The sequence below is a fragment of the Lonchura striata genome, chromosome 4 (genome assembly GCF_050655825.1).
Source record: "Lonchura striata isolate lonStrDom1 chromosome 4, ASM5065582v1, whole genome shotgun sequence".
NCBI lineage: Eukaryota > Metazoa > Chordata > Aves > Passeriformes > Estrildidae > Lonchura > Lonchura striata.
Window position 1 is genome coordinate 56,719,178 of NC_140706.1, and position 20,838 is coordinate 56,740,015.

Genomic DNA, 20,838 nt, shown 5'->3' on the forward strand with positions numbered 1-20,838 from the left:
TAAAATTTAGCTTTTTCAAGACTGAGTTTAAGCAACTGTAATGTCAGATGCAGATCTGGAGAACTTGGATTTTTCCCATATCTATGTCACAGCTCTCTTTTAGATCATCCATTTTCCATTTATGAATAATATTACAGTAAAAAGATAAATCAGATTTCAGTTTCCAAAACTGAAAAACGGACTAATATGTTCCCCTGAATTGATCTGAGCTCTGTTGTTACTGAACACATCTGTGCACGTACACACAGAGTTAGGTAAATGTACCAAGAGAGAAGTCTTCTTGTGCCACTTCATGAATGTTCAATCTGGGGATTTTTTGATCTTAAGTTCTGCTACAAGCTTCTTATTGGGTATGTCATTGACACCTTAATCCCCTTCCAGTTTATATATGATAGTGAGATGGTTTAGGCTGGGGTAGAGTTAATTTGCTTCATAGGAGCTAGTATGGGGCTGTACTTTGGATTTGTGCTGGAAACAGTGTTGATAACATAGGGATGTTTCAGTTGCAGATTGTGGGGATGGGCATGGAAAATGAATATTTTCCCTCAGTCAAGTCTTTGTAACCTTTTACAAATTCTGGAATTATGTTTGATCCTGGCACTACCAGTTTAACTTCTTGTAGCATTCAGTCTTTCTGCATGGGTAGAGACACATTTTACTCTTTGTCCTGGAAAATACCACGATATTCCACAGATGGAGTTGGTAGCATTGAGGTGCATCATGGGATTGTTACTATGTTTGTCATTTCCTTTTACATATTGCAGTCCTCTCTAAAAATAATGGATTTCCACATCTCTCTATTGCTTACGTATCACAGCTCATGACCTTTGTACATTTTATGGCAATGAGTGCAGTAGTTTAAGATTGTACTGATGTGAAACAGAGTAGCTTTTAGCTGTTTATTAAGAGCTACGGTCTCAGGTAAAAGGTCATATATATAAATAGTCTTAGGAGAACAAAAGGAAATGAAAGTTGAACTGGGAGGGGTATTAGTTTTATATTGAAAAGCAGTGATATGTTTCTTTTGTAAACACTGAGATTCTCCTTTTTATCACTTCTATCTGAAGCAGCTTTGCTGAACTGTGGTTATTAAAGTATAGTGTAAATGATGGCAAGGCAGAACAGCAGACAGAAAGAAACTGACCCAGTATTTATATGCTAATAGCAACCAAGGCAAAAAACTTATTTATAAATACTAGATGTTTCAATGTTTGTTACCAGTTTTTTTTAGCATGATTTACTGACATTGTTCCCCTTCTAATAATGATGTTTTTATCACTTTCTAGGTACAAAATGGAAGGGATGTGTGATACATTGAGGAGAGATTTTTTTTTCCAGATAATACTCTTCATGTGTAGTAATTTTCTGTATTTTTCCTGAAGGTATCTATGCAACTGAATGACAACTCTGTGAACTGATAACTGAATAAAAATCAGTTATTCCATCCACTTAACATTCATAAAAATACCTGTGACCGTGTGGATTAGAAATGCCTTTGAAGATCTCCATACCATTGGCCACACGATTTTACTCTTAGAAATACAGATTATTTGATACCTTGCATGTCTTTTGGAGCCTTAGTCAGCCATGAGCTATTTTACATGGTCACAGAGGGGAAGACCATGCAAAGAATGAAATGAAGACCATATTGTCTTATTGTCTTCATTTTGTGAGTAAGAAGAGCAGTGCTGTAACTACTTTGGCACTCTTGACAGCACTGCTGCATGTCACACCTGCCCTGCTGTGCACCAGGGAACTTAGTGGAGGGAGTGCTGCATTTGCCACTCCGACATCAAATAAAGGGAGAGAGAGGAACTCTTAAATCTACTGCTCCTTTTGCAGTGCTCCATGCACAACACTGTTGTAGCTTGGGAACATTCGGGGTGTGGCCCTGGTGACACCTACCTGAGGTAAAGGCTGCTCTGCAGTGTTATGTGGAGGGAGCAGGATATTCCCTCCTCTGTGCTGTACAGCTGCTGACCCAGTAAAGTGTCAGCTGTTGCAGTCTGTCCTCATGCAATCAGCTAATGCATCATTCCTGCAGTCATTTGCACCATGGAATACACTGAATAATCCTCTTAATGTCTGCTCATCATGCATAAGAGTGGCTGCACTGGCTCACACTGGGGATCCATTTAACCCAGTGTGCTTCTTCCAACACTGCCCATAAGCAGATGAAAAGGGAGGAGAAGGATAGGGCAGCAAGGTGCTTCCTCCATTTTTTGATACCAGTTCATGACTACTCTCAGAAGTTCCTGCTCTTTATAGGGTTTTTGTATTTAGTGATGTCCACAGTAATTGTCTTGTGTCTCTCTTGCACGTATGTAAGCTTTTTGCTTCCAACATATCATCTGTGCAATTGTACCACAAATTGCTTTTTGTTTGGTACAAATGTGACTTTCACTAGTGTCATTTGAAGGTTGCCTGATTGCTTTTTTGTTTTTTTTTTTTTGCTTTGAACTGACAGTGAACAGTCCAACAGAACATTTCCGCCACCCACGACACTTACAAGCTACTATAGTGTTTGGGGATTTTCTTTCTGATGGAAAATTACCACTGGTATTTGCAACCCTAATCACTGTGCTGACAACAAGTATATTTTCTGTCAAAGCCCCTGCACAGAGTCAGTGAATAGCCTTTCCCTTTTAGGGCACAAGGCCAAACACTTTGATGAAGTAAATTGGATGACATTTTGGTGAAGTCAGAATGGCACATTCTTTATTGCAGAAGGAACTCTGACTCCTTGTTTCCGTAAAAACAAACAAACAAACAAACAAAAAAAAACAAAAAAACCCCCCAAAAAAACAACAACAAAAATATCCCAAACCAAACCAAACCTAGGCTGTGCTTTAATTAAGAAAAAGCTTCACATTTATAAAAGTTCAAATTTATTTTAGTTAAAGTGGTCTTCTATGTGTTAACAGCTAAAAAAATAGATCTGGTGCTTTCTAGAAGCATTTCAAACTTGAACTGAGAAACCCACAGCACAGTTTCCTCTGATTATGCAGTGTGTGAGACCAGAAACAGATTAATTACTGAATCAAGCAGGAAAGAGAGGGTGAGCACAGCATTAATAAAGAGATTGTTCCAAAGATAACTGTGAATATTATGTTATCAACAAATAAATTTATTGTTGTCATTAAAATTGAGCACAAGGTATAGCCATTGTTTTTAGTAGCTATTTTTTTTTCCTAAATCCTTCCTTAAGCAGTCACAGTCAGTTGCAATTAAAGTCTTGTGTTAGTGTGGTAGCATGCTTCAAATACAAAAGACTTTAAATTGACTGCACAGGTCAGTATCTCCATGACTAGAATTGACTGAGGCTGACACATAACAATTTTTATGCCTATTCAACTTTTTGTTGAAAAGGATAAAAGCAAGGATAGTGTTCTGTTCTGTTTTGAACTTTGTATCCAAGAGAGGTAAGAGTGTAAGATGCAGGTATGCTGTATGAATCCCTCTCACATAATTATTAATCCTTAATAATGGCAATAGATAAGGGAACCAGTACAGTTTATTATTATAGTGTAAGTTTAGGAGGAGCTGCAGGTCTCTAAATTTGCCACATTTGCAGATGTAGGGAATGACTGAAAGCTTTGCTTTATGCTGATAGACTTCTGACTGCACAATTTGCTAATAAATATTTTCTGTCATAGTTGGGAAATCAAATGTTCTCTGGCTTTCACTGTGATCTTGTCAATTCTTGCATGAAAATCATTACAGAAACTTGTTTCAAAACCTGGATTTGACAGTGTCCTGTAGAGATGCTGATGATGTACTTTAGCCTAAGTACTCTTGATAGAAAATTTCTCTTATTAACTGTGGGGGACTTGATGCCAACCTTAGCAGGTACTCTAGTTTGAGCAGGTTTTGGGGGTGTGAGATGGAGAGGTGATTGCTGGCAGCTGTTGACAGTAAGCAGGGCTTGGGTAACTTTCCAGGTGTAAACAGTTAAAACTGATTGTTGAGTACACACAGTTGAACAAAACAAAGTTTTTTTTGTATCCAGTCTGCTGCACTGGAGATTTTTTTCTTCACATGAGAATAAAAAGTATGCATTTGTTAATTCTCTAGATATTTGTAATGTTCTAGAAAAGTGATGCTCAGGTACTACTTCTCCATGCTAGTCATTTTGTGGCTCCAAGTTCATTTATCCCAGTTGTACAAGAGCCATGGCATGGGTTTTAGGAGAAATCAGGCTTTAAAGCACAGCAGATTTCATCCCACTTTTTCCACTGTTTCATGAGTTTCACAAGCAATACTAAAAATTAATAAATAGAAATCTCAAAGAATTCTCAAGCTTCAGTAATTCAAAGATGCACTGAAATGCAAAAAGATAGTCATGTAATGTTATTTTTTTCAATGCAAGTACAAAGGTTGGTGTAATTGCTTACTTCCTTAGCAGAAATGCAGACAGACAGGTGCTCTTTAAATCCTTGCAAGTGTGACCTGACTAAATGTTGTCAGTCTCACTACTCTGTGTGGAATGCAAGTACCTGACTTTAAATACTTGCATCTGAAAATTACAATTTAGGTTTGTTGAATCCCAGTATTAAAGACTGTTCTGAGAGCAAGAGTCAGGTTTCTGAACATGTGCAGTTATTTATTCTATGCTAGTAGAGTTAGGTACCAGTTTAGCTGTGGTCAGAAACATCTTAATTGACTTGACTTCTTGATCTGTAAGTTCACAGGATGTTTAGAAAAACAAAATATACTTAGTTACTGAAGTACAATATGTTATTGGAAATGAGCATATTCTTTCTACTTTCTGGATTTTAAAGAGTAAAATCAAACATACTGCCAGTTCTTCACAAACTAATATGGAAGAGCAAAACACTTGACAGCAGTGGGTTCTCAACTTAAACTGTGTTTGAAATGTTGATTTTGTTTGTTTGTAAGTTTTCCAAGTAGCCTAGGAACTTGGGCAGCCTGAAAATGTGACTATTAGGCCTGCCTGATATTCCTAGTAGGTTTTGTCTTTCAATTTACATCTTTCATGTGTGTTCTTCCCCTTGTCCTAATTAATATAAAGATGTCCTGTACAGTTAGAAAAAAACAGCCAGTTTGTAGGAAGAGAGTTATAATCTTATAGTAATGTTTGCCTTGTAAAAATCAGCATGAATTGAGGGACAGTAGGGAAGGGGCAGGACATTTGCAAATATTGGAATAAACTGTTAATAAAATCTTTTCTTTGAGAATCAGAAAAATATATTTGTGTGCATTCTGCCCAGTGCAATTAAGACTTCTTACCAAAGTCCGCATTTAGCAGACTTTTGGAGGTTAATGTTTAGTAGGTTATTAGCTAGTGCTGTTTGCTCTGTTCCCAGTATATGGATCTTCTGCTCTCTTGGAAGTATTATTTTGTGCAAATTAAATGCATTTCTATACTGAAGCACATGAATCTACATGTGTTCTTACAGAATCCATGATGGAGCAAGTAATAGTGTGCTATCAGAGGTTTTCTGCTTTTAGTTCATGTACTTCTCTTCTCATTGTTCACCTCTGTTCAACATAATAGAGGCAATTATATACTGCAAGATTCCTGAAATCTCTGACTATTGCATAGTCACTTAATAGTATTCAGTCATTGGCAAGCCTGGTCCTACATCAACTGCAGGAATGTTGATTTCTAACTTTTGCTATCAGGTGACAAAAGAATCTAATACACATGATTCCCTTGAGTCATTTGTCTGCGATGACTTGTACTAAAACTGGAGGTGTAGTTGTAGTGAAGATACACTGCCATAAAAATGGGAAATAGAAAACACCTATGAGATCACCTTGAACGTTCTGTTAGAGTACAGAATGTATTTTTAACTCCTTTTCTAGTTCAGAGGTGAATGATCCAAGAACAGGATCTTACCTGTCCTTTTGTTGCTGGATTGTTACGTGACCTAGTGGAATTTTTAGTGGAGTCTCAGCTTATCTGTATTACCCAGTGTTGATTCAGAGTCATAAAAATGAGCTTGGGCATGTTTAGTGCCAGTTTATTGGTATGAGAGTGCTGCTCCACCTCTGTTCAAAATTCCTGAGGCCTGAACCTGCTTTTATTACAGAGTTTGTAAACAGCATTCCTTATTGCTGAGAAGGAAAAGGGATTGAAGAGTGGAAGCTGGAGTCAGCACTTACAGTTGTCTTTTCAGTTGTTCAGGTTCCCTGGTTAATGAGTTGGGTAATGAGAGGGTAATGCAAGGTGGGAGAAATACAGAGGTAAAACTAATCTGTTTTCCTTGAAGGATCTGTGTGCACTTTATGGGATTAGTTTAGACCAGTGCCAACAGTGTCTTTTAGGCAGCAAATTTTTTCATTACTGTGTAATTCATTGTCATGCTGTGAACAGGAGAAGCACCATACATGGAGAAAGACAGGTTTCTTAATAGCTTGTTTTAAATTTTCCAACCTACTTACATGGACTTCAGTGGAACAGCTCTGAATTTTGGCACAGCTTCACATTTTTCTAATGAAGAAATCCTCTGGCAAACACTTACTTGTTTACACCTCAAACAGTTGGCCATCAGGATGAAGGAATGTAATGGGCACTGTACTGACTTATCTTTGTTCTCTGGCTTTTGATGGGCTCATTAACATTTGCCCTTTAATAGCACAGCAGAGAGTTACAGAGCATTTGCTTTAGGATTCCTTCACTGGAGGTGACATTTATTTTAAGAGTATTCTGAAATAGCAAATAATGCCCATTGTAACTACAGTAACTTAACATAATTTTTCTTGCTGTCGCTATGGTTCTGAATGGGCAGGTGAATACAGACATGAGCAGAAAATCTGCCCTGTGGGAAGCTGAGAGCAGGAATTACCACCATAGTCAGCCTTCTAAGTTCATTCCTGCTTTTCTTCTGTGATTGAGGTCATCTGATCATATTTGTGCTGCTCCCTCTCATGCATGATCTGTTCAAGCTAAGAGAGTCCCAAGTGGACAAAAGGCAGAAGTTACTCCAAGGGGAGCAGTGCTCCATCAGTGTAATTAGAACAAGGATTTGGATGCGAATAACTTACAATATCCTTGTGGGTTACATTCAGGATTGTGACCAAGGCTGGATTTTTGTGTTTCTCAAGAGGCTGTAAGGTTTGTTGCTTCACAGAGATGATAAGACAATGGACTGTTGTATCTCTCCAGTGTGAAGTCATGCATGCATGTTTTGCTTTTAAGATTTTTTTCCTATTTACCCCACTAGATAGTCCTTAACTTGCCTTTTGCTAAGATTCTTAGGACCCCTGACCTGCAAAGTCCACATCAATCCCACTCTTTCCTCTCCAGCTGGATAAAGCTCTCTTCAGTTCAGAACATTGCCCTGCACTATATTTCCTTTGGCAAACAGATGCCAGGCAGCAGTTGGCCATCGCTGGGAGCTGGTTGTATCTTCTGGCTCAAGGCCCGTACATCTTGTTACTTTTTGGCCTACATCCCATGCACACTGCACGCCTGCAGCATTTTGACAGAACTGCCTGGAGAGCTGCATGGGGCAGGAGGCTGAAGGGGTTCCCTTAGGCAAATGTGCCTGACCTCCTGCAGAAAAAGGGCCTTAAGGTGTTGCTAGTTCACTTCAACAACCTTCTGTTGTGTGTGTTCCATGGAGAGTCACAGGTTAAGATAATCTTACTACTAGGTTGATTTCTTAATTTTGAATGTTTTTAGGACAGGATGGCTTTGGGTTCAGGTTACATCTTTCTGGAGTGTACAGTTTTAATATTTAGCCTTCAGGGAAAATTTGGAGTTTGTTCACTGAATCTTTGTTTAGTAAGAGACATGATTTTGACCTTGAGAGTTTAGTGAAACAAAATTACTGGATTCACAGCTAGTGACAAGTAAACTACTTCTGGGGCAAGAAATGCCATATCTGCATAGCTGTGCTTGAGTATCATAGGTTTTCTGAGAGTATTTGCTAGCTCCTTACCTCTGGAATTGAACAGTGTTAGCAAAGTGTGTGTTTACTTTCAAACATTTGAGGAGTTCTGTTGTTCACTGTGGCTGTGGTCAAGTATGGAGGCTGTGGTGTTGTTTCCTGAGCTCTGTCAGGCTTGGTGCTGTGACCACTGCCCTGGGGAGCATGTTCCAGTGCACAATCACCCTGGATGTCCTCCAGGACACAGGTGGACCTCCTGGCTGCCAGGGCACTGCTGACCCATGTTCAGCTTGCCATGGACCAGGACCCCCAGGTCCCTTTCCATGGCACTGCCTTCCAGCCTCTCATTCCCCAGTCTGTCCATAGATCCAGGGTTGCCCCATCCCAGGTGCAGAATTTGGCACTTTGCCTCAGTGAAGTTCACATGGTTGGTGATTGCCCAGTCCTCTGATTTGTTGAGGTCTCTCTGCGGGGTCTCTGCAGAGGAAGTCAGTAGCTCCTCCCAATATAGGGTCCTTTGCAAACTTACTTAGTATCCCTTAAAGTCCTGTGTCCACGTAATTAAATGAAGTTGTTGAAGAGCACAGAGCCTAAGATTGGGCCCAGTGGAACCCCACTAGTGACAGGCCACCAGTGATGTTACCTCAGTCACTGTAACTGATTGTGCCAGTTGCTCACCCATCCCATGATGTATTTATCCAGCTGTGTGTTGGACATTTTGTCCAGGATACTATGAGAGACAGCAGTGAAAGCTTTACTGAAATCCAAAGGATTCCATTGATCAACTAGATGGGTTACCTCATCATAAAAGGAAATTAAGTTGGACAAGCGGGACTGGGATGTGGTTTAAAGGAAGATGATACTCATCTCTTTGATTCCAAAGAGTCATGCTCTCATTAAGACATCAGAATTTGCATAAAACTTCAGCATTTCATTGAACTTTAAAGCTTCATACACTTTAGGGTTGCATCAAATTTATAACTTTGATATCTGAGAAGAACAGAGTGCAGAAGGAGGCATTTTAGTAATCCAATGCCTAAAAATACAAGTAGAGTAAGAGAAATCCAAATTTGGCAGTGGCAGCTGTACATATTGTAAAGATGACCACATTTATCATGACTTTATGGTTTCAGTATGGCAGTTAATCAAGGAAGGATTTCAGGCTTGGTTTTGATGTGGAAGAGAGTTGGTAACTGAACTATTTTTCAAGTATGTGTTGACTCTGCTAAACCTGGAACAACTACAGAACTACTGATCTTTGTCTCCCAGTGTCAGTAATTTGAGATGATGAGGCATCTTTAATTTGAGAAAAACTTCACAACTGTAGTATTCCTATGTGATTTTAAAATCAATATTGTAGGTGCTAGGTGAAGTGATGAATCAAGGTAGATTTTAGTGACATTGTTACATTTCATTACCTTCTGGATAGAGTCTATGTTTTGGGGAAGCATTTGGGCACATGTCCATTTTAAGTAAGACAGCAGCCCTACTAAAGACAACTCTGCTGAGGGCCACCACTTGTCACCTTGACAGGGACATTTAACCCTTTTCCACTCTTCTCTGGATGCAGCCATCCAGCCAATCCTCATCCACTGAGCAGTGCATCCATCAAGTCTATGTCTCTGCAATTTGTAGAGAGGGATGTGGTAAGGGCTGTGTCAAAGGCCTTGCAAGGTCCAGTAGATAACATCTGCAGTTCTTCCATTGCCTTCAGCTCTACTGTTACGGAAAAAAATAGCAAATAGTTCAGGTTGGTTTGAATTATGTTGTTCCACAGCCTCTCTGATTTCTTTGTCCCTACTGGTGTAGTCCACATAGCACTCAAGTCATGATTTTGGCACTTCCTCATGCACAGAAATTCTGTGCTATGGCCAGTAACGTAATCACACCCTTAGCAGGAGCATAGGAGTAGAAAGTGAGAGAACAGTGTAAGAAGTGTGAGATTAATGTAACTGAAAAGTCTCATTGCAGATTTATTCCTGCCTTTGAAAGCCGTTTGGGCCTGAAATATATCTGGTACTCAAAGATGCAGGAGATTTATCCCAGAAGTCCATTACTGCAATAAAATGGTGGTGGAGCTGGTGTTGTGTGAGAGCTGGCTGCAGTATGAAATTTTGGAGAACAACACAAGAACAGCATAAATACTTGGGTCTGCTCTGAATGACTTGAAGAGATTTGCTGTCTCAGCAGGAATTTCCACCAGATTTTCTGAGGCAATTCAGAGTGACCTAAACCCTTTGGCAAAATTTGTGCCTCCAAACAAGGCCTGGTGTAATTGTCATCGGCATTACCATTCACTTTGGCAGAAAGCTGTAAGCTCTGTGTATGAATGGAGTGAGTGGAATATATTTGTTCAAGAGGTTTCAGTGAGCAAATACCAAATGTGGGTGACTTTGGCAGGTGGCTCATTCCCTGGTCATTTGACTGCGCAGAGATGGTTGAGTCAGGTTGATTAGCTGTCAGGCATGAATTACAGCTGGCTAATGTTCTCCCTTTCTCAGTCCTTCATGAAGCAGAGGTAATGCTGATGACTGGAGAGATTGACATTAAAGCTTTGTGCTGATAGCTAGCCAAATTGAGACTAGAGTGAAAAAGAAACCAGCATTCCAAATTTCCATGCATTGCTCAGCCATGCCTGTGTTTTTCCAAAGAAATGTACCTTTTTCTATTCTGTGGGATATTTGTATTGATATAGACAACTTTTACGCTGAAGAAGCACTAGGGTGACAAACTATGAAGCCTTTCAAGAAGTCATATGGACCTCTATGATTTGGTGGACAACTGTAAGAATTCCATTTGTGTATTAAGCAAATTTTTGAGGGCGGTTTCTCTTGTCTGGAAGAGTAGTATGTTCATACATCTTTAAAGAAAAAAAAAGTGCTGCATATGCTTTAAATACCTTGTGGGGTTTTTGAGGATTACCTTACCCTAATAATATCTTTATTATCCTTGCAGTGATGACATTTAAGGATAAGCTCACAGCTTTTAGACTTCATAATTACTTAACTCAAATGGGTATAAATTGTCCAATTATTTGAACATGTTCATGCATAGCTTGAGGTACTGTAAGTTTTTTGTTTTCCTGCTGGAGAACATGAGTAAGGTACTCAGAAAAGCAGGATGACTTTTGCTAAGGGTCTGTCTTCAAACCATGTTGATTCATATGACCAGAGCTTTCCAGACTCATCTGGAGCAGCTCCTGTTCTTCAAGAACAGAGAAAAATTACTCACCATACCACATCAGATCTTTAGAATATGTCATATTTATCTTTGATCTTTGAACTCAGGAGCTTCTGACACCTCACAAGGAGATGAAACATCCTTATGATGCAGCCAGTTAGTTACGAGGAATCTTGTTGCTGGTATTGTCTGGGATGATGTCACTTGGCTGGTCAGCTTGTTCCTTCAGGTGAAAGGTTTTCTTGCACTTTCTTCAACACCCATCATTATGCATGTTTATACTGGTCATGAAAATGTCTAGTTTCCATTACAGGTGCAAACACAGTTCCTTGCATCTGAACTTTGAGACAGCAAAACTCAACAGCCAAATGTAGGATGTATGGTGTAATATTTCCTTTGGAAATACCATAATATTACAGTGTAATATTTCCTTTAGTTCTATTATTTGGTTCTGTTATTTTGTTTTTATTAGCCTTTATTGTCCCTTTGACTGTCAGTAGCACCTGATGCTATTTTGCTTGTATTTGGCTGAGAAAGAAGATGTTCTTTAAATTACAGACTAGCAGAGTCCGTGCTTTCAGTGGCCACAGACTGTAGCTGTTCTGTGATAGCCCACAAGATACCTGCTTCAGGCTGAGTCTGATCTTCATCAAATGCAATTTGAGGTTAAGCTTTGCCAGAGAAAAAACTTTCAAAAAACAAAAATCAAATTATTTTTTCTTCAGCCAAAGCCTACTCTCTAGCCTTGTCCTTAGATTTATTGGTGTCCTCTTGCAAAGTGAAGATGACACCAATATATATTCATGAAGATTTATAGATATATGTTTGTTTGGTGGTTAGATTTTGCCAGGGACAAAATGCTGCTTTTTTGCAGGTGCCACACACATCAGGCACCTCAGTATGCAGCAGGTCATATGTTCTTGAGCTGAGCTTGTTTAGCCTGGAGAAAAGGAGGTTTAGGGGTGACATTGTTCTTTACATGCACTTGAAAGGAGGTTGTAGCCAGTTGGGTTCTGGTCTCTTCTTCAGTGTCTCCAGAGCCCAGGCCCTGCTGCCTCCTGTTGCAATTCTCTCCTGTAGCACAGCCATTGTGTAACTCCCTGTCTCCCCTCCTCCCCACACACATGGTTTTCCCCTTTGAAATCACTGCACTGCTGCTGTGTTGTACCAGCTAGGAAACAGTGCCTGGTGCCCATGTGCTGTGTGCCTAGTTCCCATGGTGCCAACAGCCAGAGGCTGCTGCAGGTGATGAGCTAACAGAATGCTGCTGGAACCAGCACTGGTCCAAAGGTAAGATCCTGACTTCAGGCAAAATTCCCATTGATGTCAGCAAAGTCAGGATCCTACTCAGAGCAAGCAGTCCAGAGGCTGAAACTGGAAAGCTCTCTCAAGATCTCTCTCTGATATCCCTTTGCACTGATACATATGGTATTTTTCATTTTATTCTCTACAAAGCTCAGTATGAAGCAGCCTTCTGTCCCATGAAACTTTTCATCATGGACAAAGCATTTGAAAGCAGCTGTGAGTGGAATGAAGTACTAGAAACAGAAGTAAAATAAATTTTACTAAAAAACCCTTAGGGTAAGCCAGGTATGAAAAGAAGTTCAGAAATTTTCATTTACTGTCCAGCAGATCTGTAACAACTACAGCAGGCAGCAGAACTGAGAAACAAATAGATAGTTAAAGTCATTAGGGGGTACCAGCATTATTTCTTTAGAGAAGAAATTTTTACAGAACAGCTTGTGAACATGTGCACAAGTATAATCAGAATAGTGCACTTGAATTTTCAAAAGGTTTTAATGGGATTGTCGGCGTGCAGAGTCTGTCCCTGGAGTCTCCGTGGCACACTGGTAGCTGGAGGTGAAGAGGTGTCCAGTCTGTATCTGAAGTCCCAGCAGACCGTCCTCTCTCCTTTCCTCCTGGCACACTGGTAGCCGAAGGGTGGGGGGATGTGCAGAGCCTGCTGCAGAGATCCAGCAGCAGCTATCCCTTTCCTTCCCTGCTGGTAACGCCAGGAAATGTGTCTTTTCCTTGCGCCTTCTTCCCACAGCCCAGTCCAGTCTGGTCCTCTGCAGGTTATGGTGACAGGTCAAACACAGACTAGGGATGGGGTTCCCTTTTCCCCAACCAGCACACCCATTCCAGCCCCCTCCACTGTGCCCCTCTTTTCCATTTAGGGGTGTTTTTCACCCCCAAAACCCCCTCCCATGATTCCACTGGATTATTTCGCATCCCGTTCCTAGTGTGGGTGGGGTTGTAGGTGATTCCCAGGAGCAATTAGCTAATGAACATTTCAGTGTCAGTACTTAGCTCGAGCCAAGTGTCCCAGCCAGGCTGTTTTGTTCATAACAGAAAGCAGTAAAAAGATATGATTGGTTTTGTGTTGGAGAAAGGTTTTCTGAGAAGTCCCTTAAGGATATTTGTTGGAACATGTGCTATTTAACTGTTTCCATAATAACCTAGAAAATACCTAATATACTGCTAATAGAAAAGTGTTCAAGGCAGGAAAAACTAAAAGCTACAAGGCTACAAGGACTTTCAGAAGGCTTCTAATTTACTCTTTATTGGATGAAAAACTGATTAGTTGAGTTTCCATCACTATGTGCTAACTATGTCCACAAAACCCCACAGATTATATAAATTTGTATACTGATCAATCATGAAAGCAATCATCAAGCAATCATGAAGACAAATTAGTAGAAGTTAGAGTTTCGTCAGAAGTCACCACTAAATCTGCCTTCATATATAATGCCATATGGAGTTCTGACTATATTTGAGAAAGGACTTCATAGTAGGTGAAAAGGTGTAGAGAAAAGCAGCAGAAAATATCAAACACATGAGTATGACTTCTGTAAAATGAGAGACTAGACAAACTCATATTTTTCTGTCTGATTAGAGACCTCTACTGGAGTAGTATAAAGTCAGGATTGGTATGGTGAAATTGGTTAAGGAACAGTTACTGGCAAATTCTCATAATTCAAAGCCAAGGGAAAGATTATGTCACCATACCTAAAATAGAAGTACTTTTAAATCAATTTAAATCAATGTGTAACAATGTTGCAAAACTCCCAGCCATTGGATCTTGCAAAGGCTAAAACCAGAAGTGAACTCAAGAGCAAACTGAACATAATCACAAAGGTTAGGTTCATTGTTTGCTCTTAAAATGACCTCCAAACTTGCTCTTCTCTCCTAAGCATTCTTAGGGCATGTGTTGATATAATTTGTCATTAAAAAGGGTAGGAAGGGAGTTGAGAAGAGCTATAATAATTGCTGTTAGCATCTGTTTCTCCAGTTGTGTCAGGAAGCAAATTCAATGTGAACTGGTTTAGTCTGTCTGCTGTGATACAGAAAATAAGTATTTATTTAACTTACCTTTCTTTTATTTTTCTTTTTTTTTTTTTTTCTTCTCCCTGCTCTTTCAATAGACACACCTTTATTTTTCTTTAAATAGTCTTTATCAAGCTGAGTGTTTGTTTGATTTATATGTATTTTGTAATACTATTTTGCACCTTGTCACCTTTGCTGTTTGTACACTGGTACAAAATGTCTTTCAGTTACAGATTATGTGAAAGGGCTGTTCTGGCCTTTCTTCTTTTCACATTTCAATTTTCTCTCTCCTTGCTTCTGTAGATGACCAAACCCCCAGTGGAGCCATCCAGCCAAATGTGCCTATTGCCACAACCAAGCCAGTCAGATGGAATACCTCAAGTCAGCCTCCGATTAACAGACAGTGCTTCATGTGGGAAGGAGGTGGACTTAGCAGATGAAATCTCCTTTGTTAACAATGATGTGTTTTTCTCCAGGTTAGTGTTTTTTTTTTTTTTTTCTTCTTTGTGTTTTTCCCTTTTTTTGTTTTGTATCTGCATCTCTGGCTCTGGGCATTTTGAACATTTACACAGGATACTGGGGTGTAAGATAAATTAATGTGCCTTTTCTGGTTGAATCCACACACTACAAAGCCAGCTGTGTGCTTTGGTTTGCCTCTCCAACATAAAATTTCAAGCATATGAAGGTAACCTGCTTGGTGAAGGAGTGCAGGTGGACAGGTCTGATCTACAGACAGGCAGTAGAAATTACACCAAGCACAAGGTGCAACTAAAATGTGTCTCTTGAATAATCAAGTGTATTTGATCTTCCCAGTTTAAGTCTTAACAGATGGCTGACTTTATTCTCACTCTTAAATCCAAAAGGGAAGGGGCTTTTGAAGGGTTTTCTCTTTCTGGTAAAAGTTATGCTACTGATAGTACTACTCCATTCAGACAAGAATAGAAGAGTATGTGCAGAATATTCAAGTATCTTTGTGAATTTATCAATAAGAGTCTGTCAGTGTAAAGCATCTATAAAAGTTTCTATCTAAAAGAGTGTTTTGAGTGCTGGTAGATTGTCTGGTAGGTGAACAGGTAATGGGCATTTTGCTTTCTTGTAAAGTCCTTCTCTGCACATCAGGCTGAACCAGGATCTCTTCATTATTCTCAGGATATTGAATTGAGTCTCTCTTTTCTTCTGTGTAGTGCAGCACATGAGGGATTCAGGTTACTGTGGGAAATAGAGTGTGCTACCAAAATATGGAATTGGCCCGATGTGGGAAATAGTGCTATTCACATGTAATGAAACAGAACACTGCAGTGTCCCAGCATACCAACCAAGAACACAAAGCAGAGGCAGTGCTGCCAGACACGTAGCTGAGTGACTTCACTGTGTAAGCAAGAGATGTGTGCTATTCTCAGCACCAGAGCAGACAGACAGTTTATGAGACCAGTTACCAAATTATGCACTAACACCAGATTTTGGTCATAGTAATGGTGATGAAGCATAGATGTTGAATTTGGTTTCTAGCCCTTGGCAGGCACACTTGCTCTTTAACTCTTAGCTATGTTAGCTGTGTGTTTCACTCTCCCCAAGCTTCCCTAAAAATTCCTGCAGCCAGAAGACATCAAGTTTGTTTACATGGCTTCATCAATCCAGCTCCTTTTCACTGAGATTATTTAGAAATCAATGATCAGAGCAGGTCAACTGGCAAATTGGAGAAGGCAATACAGTTCTAGCAGCTAGACAGGACCAGGCAGGTGGGGCTGTGGCAGAAGTTCCAACCTCTTGTGTTGATATGCTGGAGCCTGGCAGAGAATGCGCCTGTACTGTTATGTGTTCCAAGGTGTAAAGAGAAATGAAGTACCCAAGGGCTGAAATAAAGAACTGCCAGGTCTCATGTCTGGGAAGGTGTGTGTGACTGATGTACTTCATGAAGTAGCCCAACAAACTTCCTTTATTTTAAGAGAACAGTCCCCAAGCAAAGTAATTATTTGCTGTAGGGAATTCTGCTTTCCTATCAATGTGTAATTACATAGAAGAGTACTGCTGAAGTACGGGACAGTTGGGCTAGTGCTGGCACAGGACATTAAGCACCAAATGAAATGTGTTTGTAAGTAGGCAGAAGCCTGATCTTCATGCTCAGGCCTTGGATTGAAAGATGTCTGCATATCTGATTTTATCTGGGAAATTAAAGAACTGTAGAAATTAATTCTCTTGTAATCCCATTTTGTTCAAGAATGCCCTAGTTTTCTGTCTTGCCACACTTCTGTACATATTTACCTAATTGCATTGAATATCTATGATGCTGTTGCTTCTGGTACTTTTTTGTCAGTGATCTACTGCTGCTGCTGAAGGAGGAGTAAATAGTGTTTGCTGTTTTCTTCCCAGCTTCAGGCTGGCAGGTTGTTGGGCAGGATGGGATGGAGAGAAGGCTCTGGACCCAGAGAAGAGCAGAGAGGTATCTAGCACACCTAACACTCTTGGGGGACACCTGTCTGTGCAACGGGCACAAACCTTGATTCCCTGGCATCACTGTAGAGCTCTGATATATCAGGAATGGTTTTAAACATGCTTTTGGCAGCCTTGTGACACTGCCATGTAATTTAAGCCCACAATGAAGTATTACCTGGTGTTACTTCAGTGCAAGGCTATTATTAGGAGTTTTCACCTTTTCCAGCAGGAGGACCCTGGCATCTGACCTAGATTACAAAGTGCTTTGCAAACACACTGCTATTCTTGCTGGGGAGTTTTGTGTCACAAGGTACCAACAGTTCTAAAATAAATCTTACCATTAATTATGTGTAATTACCAGTTAAGTTTTAGTGAAACTACTGTATGTGCTCAACTATGATATGATCTTTGTTAGAAAAGAATAAAGGTTGTTTTTGGCAGTGATAATCATTTGCTGTCTCATGAAAACACCTATGGTTTGTTCCCTTTCCATGCTCAGATACCATGATATGGGTGGATTAGAAGAGGATAAAGGGCTATATAGATCAGTAAATGCAGAATTCCACTTTTAGCAGCTTTAGAAGTGTAACAATGAAGAAATAACCACACACACTAAGCCCCTAAGGCTCCCTCCAGCAAAGGATTGCAATCTTCAGTAAATTTTCCATCAGTTTGTTTTGACACTAGAGCCTTAAGGGAGAAATGAAGAGACTTCTGGTTTATCAGTGATTTTTAATACTATTTAAAATGCCTCTTAATATGTGTCTTCATACAGTTGTCCTTAAAATGAAGATCCATTTATTAAGTAGCAACTGCAGTCGTGACTATGTCTTCTATAATGACTTACCATTTTTGAAAAATACTGAGAGTTATGTTATGCCTCCTTACATGTATGATATTCCTCATTGCAGGAATTTTTTGAAGGTGCTGCTGTCATCTGAAATATGCAATACATCAGTTGGAGTCAAAACTTTCAGAGCATAAAATCTGTATAACCTTCTGTTCACAACAGTTATGTTAAGCAAATGTTAAAAATTATGTTCTTTTTTTCTGAACAAAAGAGGTGGATTAACTCTATGTACCTGTAGTCCCCACTAGCACATAATGCATTTGTTGTTTTGAAAATTGCCCCATTATTATAGCTGTATGCCAAGGGCAAACTGCTAATTATACAGCAGCAAAAAAAGCATACCTGTAATGCAGCTCTTGAGTAAATCCAAAAACAGTGGAGAAGGAAAGAGACAAAGGAAGGGGCAGGAGAAACTGGTCCTCTTAATAAATTATTAAAGTTTTTAGGCAGTATGCATCCTGTTACTTACTTCTGTGAGTCTCATCTCATTTTTGCAAGAGTTCCTGTGCAGAGCTTCAGGGCAGCCAAACCTCCAGAGCCTGGGAACCACACACATCCTTTGTCTTTACCTGGATGAGAGCCACAAGACACACACTGCATACTCAGGATCTGGGGAAGGCAACAACTTTTGAACTGGAGAGTGGGCTGGAGGGAATGGGCCACCCTGGGGGCTTACCAGACCTCCAGGGAGAGGGGTCTGGAATGGGCCTGCAGCTCTGTGAAGCTGAAAGTCTCTCTTTGGGTCCCTCTTTCTCTGTCTAGAAGGAAAAAGTCTGCTCAGAGCTCCAGTTCATACATAACTGCAGTAGTAATTGGCCTGATTTTGAATAAATTTAGAGGTACTAAGACTTCAAATAACTGCTTCAATTAATATATTCAAATGGCTTTTACTTAAGGGTTAGTATATTATGATTTACATGGATACAAAGGTAGGAAGGCCTCTTGAAAGCAATTAATTCTCTCGCCTTTTGTGCTAAACTTTGTATACAAGTAAAGAGAAGAGAGAGTCTTCGGAGAGGAGGGAAAATGCTTCCTGCAGTCAAAATATGAAGCAGGGGATTGAGGATGGTGAGAATAAATGTCTTTCCTGATACTGGCTCAGAGGTGCAAGCTATCTATAGACTTTGGTTGACACTATGCTGGATCTTTTGTCCAGGAAAGGGTGCTGAAATATGCATTGCTGTTGTACATGTCTATTCTAGCACTTGCTAGGGCTGCATCTCTTTGCACTCCTGGGACTGTTTTGAAGAGGAATCCCTCAGTGGGAGAGCATCCTGCTGTTTGTGGTGCTGTTAGGCTCTGTGCATGGAAATATCAAAGGAGTGAGCTGAGTACCCATCCTTGCCTAGTAGTGGTTGGGTGCTGGGGAATGGGTGCCATGTATGGCAGACAGACTTTATGAAAAACACTGTGCAGCTCCTCAGAGCCACAGCAGTAGTTCAGTAGGCCAGCCTTCTGTATTTTGTAGCCATGTCTTTGTGTGCTAGAGATCACAAATTCCTGTTTGTGACTGCCATCACAGCTGCAATGAGATTTGCCAACAGAGATAATGCTATGCTGGCTTTCTAACATGTGTGTGTTCTCAAAGAAGTTTGTTTGCATCCTTTTGTTCACAAAAATCCTTATATCTGGCCTGTGCCCTGAAAATAGAGGAACCACATGCCTAGTAGCGTGGTAGCATCCCTAAGATAAAGGGTTGGTTAATGTATCCTGCTGTGCCTTCTTCTTAATGACACTGTTATAAATAAGAATTTATTCAGCCAGATTAAAAATAAAAAATAATTTTATTAGAGGTCAAATGCTATCTAGCCAGCCACGGAATAAGACAGTGCCGAGCCTGGGGTTGGCCCTGGGTGTGCAACAAGGAGTTAGCCTCAGGAGAGGTTTTCCCCTATGCCCACACACCTCCATCCTGGCACAAGCAGTTTTTATAGGGAAAATTCCACCTGAGGCCAAGACTTCAGCAATCAGTCTTTTCTTCTATTCAGAGTCCATAGGTTAGTAAGATTTTCTTTTTTGGTGATGAGGAGGAATAATTCAGTGTCCGGAGTAGGTGAATCCCTGATGAGATTTACGGGAAGGCTGCATTCACATGGATCTGTGTGAGGATTTCCATCATATCTATCTTGGACCGTTTATGCAATGATCAGCACCTGGAGACCAGACATGGCCCATCTCCTGGCCTAGCCACATCCTTTTACTTGTAAATCAGTTTCCAATATACACCCAGTCTCCCCTGCAAAGTGGGGGGGGGGAACTAATACAAATGGGCATCATCTAACAAGTATCTAATATTACATATTTCATACAAGGAATGGCACGAATTATATTTACTACACATAACAACACTGTGTATTTTCACTGCTAGTTATTGAGGTATGAAAACATACATATATTTGTACACTGAGAAGTTTGTGCTTACTGTAAACACTTTCCCTGCTTATTGGCTTTCCTCTTAGCAAGCCAAAACTTATCATTAGTCTCTGGCATGTGATAAGAATTGGCCTGTTCTTGCCAGAACAAATCAAACAGAGGGGCTAGTGTTGTTTGCTTAGCTGACTAGTTTTCTTTAGGTTTGGGTTTTTTTTGTTTTTGAAGTCCATCATGCCAGTACATTCAGTCCCTATCAAAAGTAATAATTTGCCTTACCACTGAGGAGCCTTGCTGCCGGGTTTACATAAGGAATTGCAGCCAGGCAACAGGCAGGGCTGCCCTCCAACAGCCATGGATTCTTCAAGAAACGATTCAAGAAAGGGGTAAAGGTCTGGAACGTTGGTAGGAGGTGGTAAGCACAGTTGCCTTCTGCATCATTCAGCGTGCAGCAGCCTCTGGCAGGCCCTGTTCTGAGCCCTCAGAGAGAACATTTTATGTAAAGTGTTGTTGCTTTTTGCCACTTTCTCTCTTTAGGTTGTGTTGAATTAGTTTTTCCAAGCTGACTCATTTAACTTTGCAAGTACATTTGTCTCCACCCTCCTATGCAATCAATTCCCTTCTTTCTTGCATTGTAGGATGCTGGCAGCAGGAACTGCCTTACATAATGAGCTGTTAAGAAAAGCATTTAGTTTTCTGAAAACGCAGCCACAAAGACATGTGATTGCTGTGTCTCTCCAAGGCAGGTGACTGTGAATGGAAAATCAGGGTGTGGTCTGAGCTTTTCTTGGGTTCTTCTCCCTTGTCTATAGCCCAGAT

The 20,838-nt window shown here is 40.3% G+C and overlaps 1 protein-coding gene across 12 annotated transcripts in view; it reads left to right on the forward strand.

The window, feature by feature from the left end:
• Nucleotides 1-20,838, forward strand: part of FAM13A (family with sequence similarity 13 member A) — a 133,191-nt gene that overhangs the window by 36,319 nt on the left and 76,034 nt on the right. For all 12 annotated transcript variants that reach the window (XM_085579121.1, XM_085579124.1, XM_085579126.1 and 9 more), the window contains exon 6: nt 14,670-14,842. In XM_085579121.1, coding sequence (XP_085435247.1) covers nt 14,670-14,842 — 173 coding nt within the window. The remainder of the gene's footprint in view (nt 1-14,669; nt 14,843-20,838) is intronic.